The sequence below is a fragment of the Bombus fervidus genome, chromosome 11 (assembly GCF_041682495.2).
Source record: "Bombus fervidus isolate BK054 chromosome 11, iyBomFerv1, whole genome shotgun sequence".
Classification (NCBI taxonomy): domain Eukaryota; kingdom Metazoa; phylum Arthropoda; class Insecta; order Hymenoptera; family Apidae; genus Bombus; species Bombus fervidus.
Genome location: NC_091527.1, coordinates 2,976,405 through 2,988,931, shown reverse-complemented (window position 1 = coordinate 2,988,931; position 12,527 = coordinate 2,976,405). Strand labels below are relative to the sequence as shown.

Sequence of the window (12,527 nt, the reverse complement as noted above, 5' to 3'; positions counted from 1 at the left end):
AGAATAGCTCACTTGTGATTTACGCAGTATTATCTTTTTCTTTTTTTTTTCTTACAATAGCTTGTTCATATTACGTCCACGTGATTTACGGAGTATTATCTTAGAATATTTCTTTTCTTCGTCGTTTTTCCGTCTGTTTTTTGGATGATTATAGCACACGATAAAGGTGTGTTATTACTGTTATTAATTTCTAGCCGCGGGCTGACGACTCGGTTCTATTTGTTTCGTATGAAGTCGAGAAGTGGATGTTCTTCCAGGAGGCTAGATCCAGGCTATTTGACAGGGTGTTTCGAATGAGCCGAGTACATTAGTTGGACGATGATTAATTGTGTTGCAGGTTTTCCCCCGTTTGGTTTGTTTCGTTTGGGAAAGATCGAGAGACGAGATTTCTCGGACGGTAGTTGAGACGTTAACTTTTGCGTAAAAACCCGTTCGAGGCGCGATTTGCACGCGCTTGCTCCAGCTAATTTTCCCTGACAGGGTTATTGAGTTCACTCGAATGAGTTTCATCCGCTGGCGTTGATTAATTACGGTCCGTGTTTCTTTAGGATCCTCGGCTTCCTTCGTAACGACTATGAATGTCAATGTTTGCGGAAAAAAATTCCTCCACGTGTACCGTTCGCTCGTGTTATGTACTCAATATGATTGTCAAACACATCAGACGATGCTGTTCCTTATAACGTTCACTAAAAACCGTTCCATTAATGCGTTCCTCTAATTCTACTTTGCTCTACGCACACATTACTTTCTGATTCACAAATGGATTTGAAAACACCAATTTACTCCTACGTGTCTCTAAAATCCACGACCATGATCTAACTTTCAAATTCACCATCCACTTTAGTAAAAAATTTCACCCTCGAAGTCGACAAACGTAGAATAACTAACGAGAAAAATAGAAGATCGAAGAGGATGAACCGAATCAAATACACTTAGAAATCATGACATGCAACCCATATATATTCCTCTGTATACCTCTACGTATCTCCAAAGTTCAAGATCGAGATCGTCTCTTAAATCTACCATTGATTCTAAGGAAAAACATGCTTATTGAATCTCAACAGGAATAAATGTAAATAAAGAATACAAAATAAAATGGAACAGGATAAAAGTTTGTTGAGGTGGAATCGAGTGAAAAAGGTTTTGTGTCTCTTGGTAGCTCTTGCCAAAGTATCGATATATCACACAAAGCAAGGTGAAAAGTGGTCGTGACCGTCGTGATTTTCCTCACGATGGAATTTGACGGAACGACTCGATGGAATTCGACGCTCGTCGACGAACGTCGGCCAGCCCATTAAGCTCGAAATTGCACGGGATGCTTGTAGCAATTATCGTAAACCCCCGTTATGGAGGTTGGTACGAGAGATCGATCTGTGTCTGGACGTGGAATCGCGCACGCGAAATCCGACTCACTCGTACACGGCGGGGATTTTTCTCGGACCGACTCGATTATAATTCATCGTCTCCACCGTCGGCGCGTCTTAATTATCCGGCTTGGACGTGCTCGAAGGATGGATCGAGAGTCGGCTCTCTGGAAGAAAAAGCACACAGGAGAGAGAGCTGGCTTGAGATCGGTCACGCCTGTGCACAGTCCTCCGCAGACGAACGATCCCCTCCGACTCGTGGTGCATGGATTCCTAAATGTATTTTTTCAGTCCTGGCTATGTGTAAGATTGCAGACTCCCTTGGATACTTGAGGATTTTTTGAGCTTGTCATTAATCGGTAAGAATGAACAGAAGAAGTCTTCACGAGCGGATTATTTTGCCTAGAAGATGAACTAACATTCACTATTGCAGGTGAATTTTTTTTCTTTACAAGTTTCAATTTCAATTCTCGGGACATGGTGAATTTTTAAAGCTTCTAATTGTTCTTAGAGAACATTTTTTGAGAAATTATATACGTACACATATGTAATAATAAATACATGTTAAAGCAAATTCCATTATAAAAGAATTGAAATTCTAACCCGCATTCTACGATTACTCTTTACCCTCTAAATTCAACCTTCCGCCAGCAAATTTTCCGTCCCCCAAACAAATAATTGGCAAATAATTACATACGTGAGGCAAAATCCCCATTTCATAAGAAATATCATAAAGATAATGAACACATATAGTGTTCCCTCTATATGTTTACACCTTCCGTTCCATCAAGTCTACCGTGATATTAAACGTTAGAAATGATCCGTGGTCGAAAAGTGACAGGGCGTTCTTCATGGGGACTAAGGTATCGGTTTCTTGGAATACTTTCGGCGAAGTTTTTTCGGATGGCAGCCACCGTGCGTTATAACGGTAATTCCAGCTCGGACTGTAATTGAAAGAGAGCAGCAACGGCGCTTAATTGCGCTAGGTCGAAATCATCGAGGGAACGACGCGGCCAGGCTCCAGCTTCCCGCGCACCACTTCTTCGAAAGTCATTTGGTAAGGGCCTCCCCCTCCATAACTCGTGGCCATTGTGTCTAACTTTTCGCTCCCGAGCTCCAATTACCCCCAAGTTCGGGGTTGCTTCGCTTCGAACGACTCGAGTTGTACGGAGGCTGTGTTTAGCCGTCAACGAGATTGCGCTTCGCGAGCCTCTTTGGCAGCTTCTGTTGCAGATGCTTTTCGTGAATGAGACTTTTCGAGATCTGGCAATCGTTTGGCTATCCATGTTTTCAGTCAAGTGGTACCAAGTCAAGTCTTTAATTTATTGGCTTGTTGTTTATGCAGCTTGGATCGAGTACAAAGAGCTTCGTTAAGTGATCTATTTGGAGTATACATATGCCACATTTTCAGAGAATTCCGAAGAATTTATGGATCGTCCTTAACTTGTTTATAGGGCTTGTATTGAGTACAAAAAATCTTGTTAGACCTCGTGATGCATCTCGAATATATATGATTTTTTTCGGGGAATACTGAAGAATAATTCATGGTTTGTCTTTAACTTGTTATTTATGGAGCCTGCAGTATGAAAAGTTTTCTCGGATCCTGTGACGTGAATAGTAATTGAAAGATTATTCTATATATCGCGCAAACAGCTCTACGATATAATGGAATAATATGTTTCGTGAAATCACGGAGAACAATTGGTCAAGTTTGTCTTTAACGATAGTTAATATGAAACTTTTGGTTCTACCATCTTTACATCACAAGGGACGATGAAAATATCTAACAGAATTTTTGCCGATAATAAAAATGTATTTAAAATAGAAGTTGATTATCATCTACTAAAACATTTATTGAACCGTCTTGTATATGCTTTCAATCTAATATGTCTTTCGCTATAAATAACATAATACATCCTGACCTGATACCAATGGTTCAGAATTCGATAAAAAATTCTATCACCAACAGCTTTGATAATTCGAATAACTCTGCCAACATTTCAATCTATGAACGACATCATCCCTTCTCAGCTGGAGAAGCCGCGCGTTCTCGGCGGAGGAGGCACGCCGTGTCCCAGCCACACTTCCTGAACACACAACGCGTGCACGAGAGCGTGTAATAACCGCGCAGGAAGATACAAATAAGACGGTCCCATTACACTGATGCAACGTGTTATACATTTTTCGACGGGACATCGCGGCGCGGACAATAGCACGATACACGGAGCCGGCTCTGCAATAATGCCAACGCGTCGAGCAAAGAGACGACAAAGATACCGAGGCGAAGTCAGATGATAAGTGTGGGTGACGAGGCAACATCGGTGGTAAAAAACGCCGCGGTTACACCGTAACTATGTATACGGTTGATGAGAACGAGCAGAAGGATGCGGCGCGTGTTCTCCTATTCTCGTGCAATGACACACGACCGGGAAGAAACCAGCAGAGAGAAGAGACAGTGGAAAGGCCGGGGAAAACTTCGAGCGGGACAAGAATCGCGTTTTGACGCACGGTCTTCAAGAATAGTCGTGTGACTGAGAAAAAGCCATGATTTTGATCATTTTCTATTATTTAAATTTCTATATTCTTTAGGATTCTTAATTAGTATGTTATTTGGCTGTGAAAATGGTTAAAGTAGTATGTTTACATAAAAATCAGGAATCTTCGTCGTCTCAAAGAATATTATTTAGTGGCCGTGTTTCGTAGTTTCGGTCGTGCAGTGACGTTATATTTTCTTGCAAAAGGTAATATTTAAAATGAATTGTTATATTTATTACAGATACTATATTCGAAGACAGTTCTGAATAGTAGACGTACACAAAAATAGATTTTTAAACGCATTGTAGTTTGATTTTTTAAGTAAAACCATCTGAATCGTTACGAAGACGATCATAGCTATGAAGAATCCAGAATTATCTGGTTAGAAGTTTACTGCTTTTATATAGATTCTCCTGGTTAAGCGTAATTTATGGTGGAAAAATGCGAGCGGAAGAGCCGATCACGTCAACAATGGAACAGTTTGGTAACTATGTAGTCCTGGGAAAGCGAGAGTATGTATATTAAATGGTAATGTATGTGGATGTTTTTCGTGGCTTATTATTATCAGAAATTATTATGAATTTTGAAGAGTATATTGTATGTAGAACACTAATGATACGCGATTGTTTCTACTGAATTACAATTATCAACCGTTAAAAATTTGGAAGAGCATGCGATAGAAATGAGATAGATCGAGGTCACATAAGGACGAGGTATATTCATGAGCTGTGAAACGTAATTTGATAGTAAACAATATAGCGCGGAAACAGTCTCGTTAATTGTCGTGTTACGAAATGTATACAAATTTCTTTCTATAAGCTTCACTTATAAAAAATTGTAGCAACTAACAGATTCAATAAAAAGAAAAAGAAAATATGAAAAAGCATTAGAACAACGAAACTGTTGGAGGAAATGGACCAGAAAAGAATATCCGTGGTTATCAGAACGAAGATTGGAAATAAGGAAAAAGGAGTATGGGAAGGAGAGAAGAAACGACGAATAGAATACATATGGTACGTCCAGTTGTCCGACTGTCTTTACGCGTTCATCGAATTAGCGTCTAAGATAAGTTAATAAACCTCGTCCCAATGATTCATCGCCGAGCCGGCCGCTACTTATCTAATCGTTCCACTTTGCGACAGTTTGCGCTTCGTTCACCCTGATGCATGTAATTAATATGTAATCGTTCCTTTTCTTTTTATTTTCTTCTCTCCTTTTTTTGTATCTTACACCGATACATCAAGCTCGATTCATGGCTATGGTTGCCGGTAATTACGGCTTATCTAGCCCCGCGACCTTATCGTTCAGCATCGGCGAGTAATTGCTCCGTCTCCCGTGGTTTGATTATCGGGTATCCAGTTCGACTTTTTTCCAAATGCGAAGCAATTTGATGGGGAGATTGCATCGGGTGTCTCAAGTATAAGCGCACGCCTTGTCCAACACGTACGACGTGCTGTTTCTCCGGTTTAATAATAACTCTAGACGCTCTGCCTGTATTCTAAATAGCTACAGGTTCTCCATAAATAATCGTACTTAACCCACTCGTTTAACAACCACAAACATCTGTCTATAATATCTATTTTATCTATTAGATACACGATAAATAATCGACTCATATCAGCTCCAAATATTTTGCCGTCATTTCTCTGTCTATCAGATACGTGATAAATGATCGATTTATACAAGCACGTTTGAGTATTGTTCGCAAATAGGATAAATTATGTTTATCTCTTAATGAGATTAATATTCTATTTTTTTCATATACCATAAGAAGAATCAATTTCTTTCTATAAAAAAAAAGAAAGAAATACTCGAAGAAACGAATTTGTTCAAATTAAAATCGCTACAAAGTAAATTAATCTCTATAAAGTAGCGAAAAATTCACGAGATTCCCGAGCGAAAGCGATGGAGGTAGGTTTACGAGAAGAACAAGACGGTACTCGTCGGCTCCATTAAACGCCTGACAGGATACATGTCCGTATGAGTCGAATACGGAAGAGAATCCGCGGTCCGTTGTCGCGAATAGGGCAGATAAAGCGTACACGTTACCTGTATGAGGTGGGCAAGGAACAGGACGTAGGCGGCGGCCGCCCTCATGTCTTTCCTCGAGGAATCCCTCGACTACCGCATCACCATTCCCCGTGGGTCACCTGCGTTCTTCTTCAGCCACTTCTAACGATTTGAAATCGAATAGATCTGTCGTTCCTCGTCAGTGCTGCTGAATATATCCGACGTTATTCCACGGATCGATCGGTTCAGAAAACACTGTTCACACCGTACATACGATCGACCGGTTTATAGATCCTGCCGTTTGTCGATCACACTTCACTTCTCCGATACTTATTACTATTACTTCCGGTCCGCGAGCACACACCGAATACTAGAGCCACTGTTGTCGATATATCTCGAATCTCACGGTTCTCCACTTCGTAGATACATCGGTCGTTGTACAAAAAATACGATATTCCCTTGAGACACTTTTCAAACACTCATTCAACACTGTTTTAGGAATTATCGTTTGGAAACTGAAATTTCTCTATGAAAATCCGAAAACACACAAGGTTCGAGGAAATATAGAGTTTCGATTGCGTTTCTCATGGATCTTCTCGGATATCGTTAGACGGGAGAGGTACAAGGATCGCTCGTAGCAAAGAGAACGACTACGCTTTCCAACGAGGACGTGTGGATCCAGGATACGGGACGAGCTCGGAGATGTTTACGTGCACTCTCGCGTCGCGACAGGTACCTTTCCCTCGGACGGTTGCCTTTGATCGTGCGATATCGGTAGGTCGTTACGATCCTCTTCGTTTTCCCTCCTTTCTCTTCTCGTAGCCTTCTTCTTGCTTGGCCGTTTCACCTCGATCGCCGGTAATTAATCGTGTCGAGTCGCGTCGTTGTGTGCACGTGACGTACACTCGACAACACCAGGCGTTTGTTCCTGGATCCTTCACGAATTCACCACGACCCACTTCCACGAGTACACGAATTGTTTTCCAAAAGACGTGCGTGAATAACACGTGATCGAGACGATGCGCTCGCTCCCGTTCCCACCTGTTCTCCGACGCTGTCTAAACCGTTCACGGAGCACGTGCTCACCGATACCGGGAGAAATTTACGTGAGATTCAGACTTCGTCTGAACTCGTTGGACGCTGTCCTAATTTCGGAATCGCCTCGCACTTCGACTGAAAATTCACTATACAAGCTAAGTAGTTGGACGTCTTTTTATTATCTAATTTACACGTAAAGTCGAGCTCGAAGGATAAATCGAATATCAGATTCAATATGATTGTAAATCGTACGGAGGACGATACACTTGCGTGTATCGGGAATTTGAAGTCCGACGTTAACCTCCGCGACTAATTATTTTTCATGCAATCCACCAACGAAACTTCCATCGAATTCACTGGACTCCACCAAAAACACGCGTTCCAGTTATGTTGTGTTTAGCATCCACGCTCGAGAACTTGTTTCTCCAAGGGGGATGATTTCGCCCTTAGTTGTCGATGCGGTGTAATCACGCGATGGTCTTGATAAACACGCGCGTCGTCGAACTGTCGCGGTCGTCTCTCGTCGCGAGATATCGGCGTGTCTCTCGACCGAAGGAACAGGTGTGTGGACGGTGGCACACGCGCGCCTACCTCGTGCACGTACGCGCACCTTTCCACGGTTCTGCAGATGTGTAGGTGGGCCAGGCGTGCGTGCACGGCCACGTAAAACGTATCCGTGTAAATATGTATAAGGCTTGGAGTCGCGTGTACGTGTGCCTGTATGCGTGTTACGGCTGTGTCGTGCACGCTGGAGCACGGAAACGCAGCACCTCCGCGGGGTACACGAGACGGTCGCTCCGGGGATACTGAGTCGGAGCCGCAGGCCGGCCTGCGGGCCTCCCCCCTCCCCCTCGCTTCAACCACACTCTCGTTCGCTCTCACTCCCTACCCTTCGTCTCCGTTGCACTCAAGCCACCTGTCTCCTTCGCTCTTTCTCTTTCTGCCGTGAGAGAGAGAACCCCCTACCCCCGTGAAGCCCCCTTCCCGCCACCATTCTCCACCACCTCCACCATCGGGAGCATCGATGACTCCCACCACCATCACCGGAGGGGCCGCTCTTCACCCCGACCCTATGGATCCAAGACCTATGCATCTCTCTCTCTCTCTCTCCTCTCTTTCGCGTCGTTGCCTCTCTTTGTACACGCTTTGCGTGCTTGGCCTCTCTCGTATGTCCAGCGCGGCAAGCTCGTCCCGCGCGTTGTATATACGAACCGTCGTGGATACGCTCGCGGTGCACGCACGTACGCTGATCTAGTCTCCCTCCGTCCCTCCCATGGATGCTTGGTGCAACACGTTCGTACGTAAGTATACGATTGTGTAAGGAGAATAGGCCGAGACCACGCTGACTCGTGTGTTGGTATTATATAGCGTATGTATGTATGTAAGTGTGTAGACGGCCAGAGACTTTGGATTTCTATCTCTGTCAGGTTAAAAGAGGAATCTCTTCCCTCGCGATACCTTTCTAGAAGGCATTACACGATCGTACACTTGCTGCCCCGGACGGTGGATGCTGGATCCTGGTGCACACGCTGGATACTCGCGACGAACCGCTCGCGTATATCTTAAGATCGGTTTCATCGCGACCGTTCGTAAACGCCGTTTGTGTATTCTCACCTCGTTGAACGCGAGAGGAGATCGAGTTCCCCGCTTGTTTCACGACACGACAACACGAGAAACGTTTACGTACTTTCCATCGGGTTCAACGGCGCGGATTTCGTCGATCGGGAATCGGATTCCCGTACGATGGAGAATTTCAGTACGGAAGTTTCTGACGATGACGAGATCGAGTTGTCGAGTAGTTGTTCAGTTTTCGTTCCGTTTTTCTGCCTTCGGGAATTAATGCTGTTTAATGTACGGTTACGCGACGAGAAGCGCAATGATACCAGGATGAAGGGAGAGAAGGGAAGAGAGGGGAGGAAAAAGGGAGACAAGAGGCCTCGACTGACGAAATTATGTATATTCCGGAAGAATGATTTTGGACGATGAATAATGGATAAGTGGCTGTCGCGTGTCCACCGTCATTATATTGCGGATCGGGAGGCATGGTACCGTGGCTCCTCGGCGAGAAATGCCATCGGCGCGGTTCGTCATTGAATTTCTGCCCCCGTATACAATGTTCCGCGTAATTCCCTGTGTCGAGTTATCGCGCGGGCCGAAGGGACGGCCGGTTAAATGGCAATAAATTATCAACGGTAATCGGGCCTCTGGCGAGCTTGAACTCCTTTCTAGTCGCGTCTCGTAGCGCTTGTTGCGCGTTATTCCGCGAAACGGAACATCGCAAAGAAACTTGTAGCGCCTAACGTCGGCCGATTTTCACCGACGCTTTAAATACCTTCTAAATCGATTTACCGTAATGTGTTCCACGTTTACAAGCAGTAATATGGATGATAAAATTAATTTCCCCCTGGTAGAGAACCGCTCGATCGCGTTAGCCTAATTGCGATCAGCCGCGCTCGATCTCGAACATTTATTTCCACCCCCTGCGTCTCTCTCTCTTTCTCTACCTTTCTCTCTCTCTCCTGCTATTCGCGGAAGAAAAACGAGCGTTCATTTAACGATCCCCGCGGCGATCGAAATTAAATTTTCGCGATCCTCCCGGCAGCCCTGATCTCTTCCACTCGTTACACCGGCGAGGTCAGCTCTGGCTTGAAAGAACCTGTACAGCCGAGAGAGACGGTACGGCGCAACATCGGAGTCGCCTCTGGTTTCCCTCTCCGTCCGACCGTCTCCGCGAAGGCAGCCCCGCGATACCCGACGAAGTCGAGCTACGATGCTCGGATGGTAGCGTGCCAGTATGGTGCACCGTGGACCACGAACGGACGGATGGACGGACGGACAGCCAGTAGTAGTGGGATACTGCTGCGCCGGTGATGCTGCCTGGACCGCGTCTCACCGACTTCTCTATCTTTCTTCCTCTCGCGTATAATCCCCTTGGTCCCCTTGTATATATGGTTCTTCGCATCTCTTTCCACCGTAGCCTCTCATCCTTCATCTTTTTCCCGTCTGCCTACCGCAGCCAGAGAGCAGTAGGTACTTATATCCTACTCCATCTCTTCGTCCGTTGGCGCGTTCGGTCTTCGTCTTCGTCTGGCTTTACCTCTCGAGGGCCCCGAAGAGAAGTTAGCCGGCGGGCATCATGGTGGCTACACCGCTGGCTTCTCGCGTCTCTCGAAGCGCTCGCAACACACAGAGTGTGCCCCCCGAGGGTCAAGGAACTCCCTCGGGAACAGGTTCACCTCCTCCTCCTCCTTCTTCCATCCATGCCGCGCTGTACTCCCTCTTCCCTCCTCCTATCGTTCCTTCTTCTCTTCGTGGCATGGCCCTCCCTCTCGCCCCCTTTCCACCTTCAGCCGCCCTATGCCCCCTCCGGTTCGTACCTTAGGGTTTTACTTATTTTCTCTTATTACCGGTTGGTGGGCATGTGGCCACGCTTAACGCACTCACACGCCTTACCTTGCGGAGTCATTGTGTGGTATATACATACGATGCGCGCGTTGGTCCAGCTCGGGGCCCGTCAGTCTTCCTCCGACCCCTCTTCTTCTCGGGAGCATCTTCTTCTCCGTCCTTCTCGCTGTTTTCTTCGAGCTGTTCCCTCTTCTCTCGGCTCTTCTTGGGTACTCCAATATGTGAGCACATTATTACAGCCGCAACAGAGGCAAGAGCAAGCGCACACGGGGCTTTTCAAGGGGGTTACACGGGACTGGGGGTCTGTAAGGATGGGGCTAAAACTCAGGCGAAACGCACACGCGCTTCTGCCTGCCTGGAGAAAACGCGTGTGCGGTACACGCAAGGGTGTTTAGGTGCAGCCACCACTGCTCTCCGCTCTCATCGCCAGTTTCTTTTCTTCCTCTCTCTCTTTTACACATTCCCGTTGTATTTTCTTGTCCTCTTCTCCGCGTTTCTTGCCTCGCTTCTTCTTCGCTCTTCCTCATCCTTCTCCGTGCCTCGCTGTCCCAGGCCTGCCTTTTCGTCAGATACCAGATTCCACCTGTGCTGCCTGTGATATCTTGCCCGTTGCTGCCGTGCTCATCCGCCTTGTCTTCGTTGTCTCCCTTCGTGTCGTAAGATCGTCTCGGATTCGTTCATTTGGGGTGTTCCTACTCTTTCCTCTCCTACCCGCTCGAATATACACTGTCGATATAAGAGAAATCGTTCTATAACGAGGATAATTTCGTCGTTCCTTCCATATCAAAGATTTTCTTTATGAAGGTACACGGTTTCTTCGGTTGTTTCAATTTCTTCGAGACGAAAATTTATTACCTCGTAACGATGGTTCTTTTCCCGATTTCTCTTCTGGTTTTACTTATCGAGATGCGTTTCCGTAGATGCGTTTCCTTGCTCATTTCCATTTCGATTATTCCCGCGGACATTATTCGTGAGTCGGTTTACCGAAAGGCCTTCGCGAAATTAAGGCGTAATGGATACGCGACGGGATACAAACCGCGCGAGCGTATACGCTGAGGGATTTTAATGATCTTTCTTCAGGTATTCGTCGGCTGGCTATAGATACCAGATTCCAGCTGGGCCGCCGCCGCGCCGCTTGAAAATCCACTGCGTCTTCCCGTCGTCGTCATCGCTTCGCCGACCGAGAGCTTCTTGCCTCTGGCTTCTGCGTTTGATACACGCTGTCGCGAAATTACTATTCCCTGTTGACGTTCCTAAAGGAACTCCTACCGGTTATGTGACGGAAATACGCGCCACGTCTAGAACGTAACTCTTCTCGGTGTAAACAAATTTACATCGGGAAATTGACTCTAGGTTTGCAAAAAATGAATGAATCGAGAATTTACTTTAAATTTATTTCGTGGAAAATAACGCTATGGACGCAAATTTTGTGGCCTAGGAAAACTCTAAAGGAAAGTTGGACACATTATCTGATAGTAATTTAGGTGGATTCTACACAATCACAGAAGAAGAGTTTCTTTTTGAAAAATTATTCGAATACGAAGCAAAATATGACTCTAACAGAGTAATGTCTCTTGAAAGATAAATATAAAATTTTGTAGGTTTGTTCAAAATGAAATATCTGTAGATTTTATGAAATTTTCTACAATCGTTTCTTGGTAGAGTCTCATCGTGTTTAATCTGTATATCGTTCACTGTATTTACAGTACCATTATTTATTATTAAAAGATTTGAGATTCGATTTCAGATTCATCTCTGTTTATTCCTATCCTATTATCATTACAGTCATTATCTAAACCTAAAGATTGTCACACGAAACAAGTACAAAAAGTACAACCGTACAAATATGAGTAAACAAGCGTATCAGATTAATTTCGTTTGCTTCGTTTTAATTAACAAAACGACTTTATCAGGAAAAGAGGAAGAAATAAAAAACGAGAAAAATTACTCAGGACGGAGTGCTGGTTGATCGATTCCTGGGAGAATTTGCATGCGTATCACGAAGCACCGAGGAACCCGGTGTTCTTCTCGGTTCCGTTAAACACGAACACACGTCAGTTGTCCTTCTGACACGGCACGTTAATTGCTCCGGCTGAAATCGTGTACCCGTTACGTAGTCACGAATTAAAAATCGCATACCGCGCTGTGTTCGCTCGTCTTGCGCGTCGAAATCGC

General features: G+C 45.1%; 1 protein-coding gene across 1 annotated transcript in view; it reads right to left on the bottom strand.

The window, feature by feature from the left end:
• The window catches only part of Ser (protein serrate), a 54,839-nt gene extending 47,101 nt beyond the window's left edge, over positions 1-7,738 (bottom strand). The window contains exon 1 of the mRNA XM_072012382.1: positions 5,949-7,738. Coding sequence (XP_071868483.1) covers positions 5,949-5,996 — 48 coding nt within the window. The 5' untranslated portion in view covers positions 5,997-7,738. The remainder of the gene's footprint in view (positions 1-5,948) is intronic.
• Between the last annotated feature and the right edge of the window lie 4,789 nt (positions 7,739-12,527).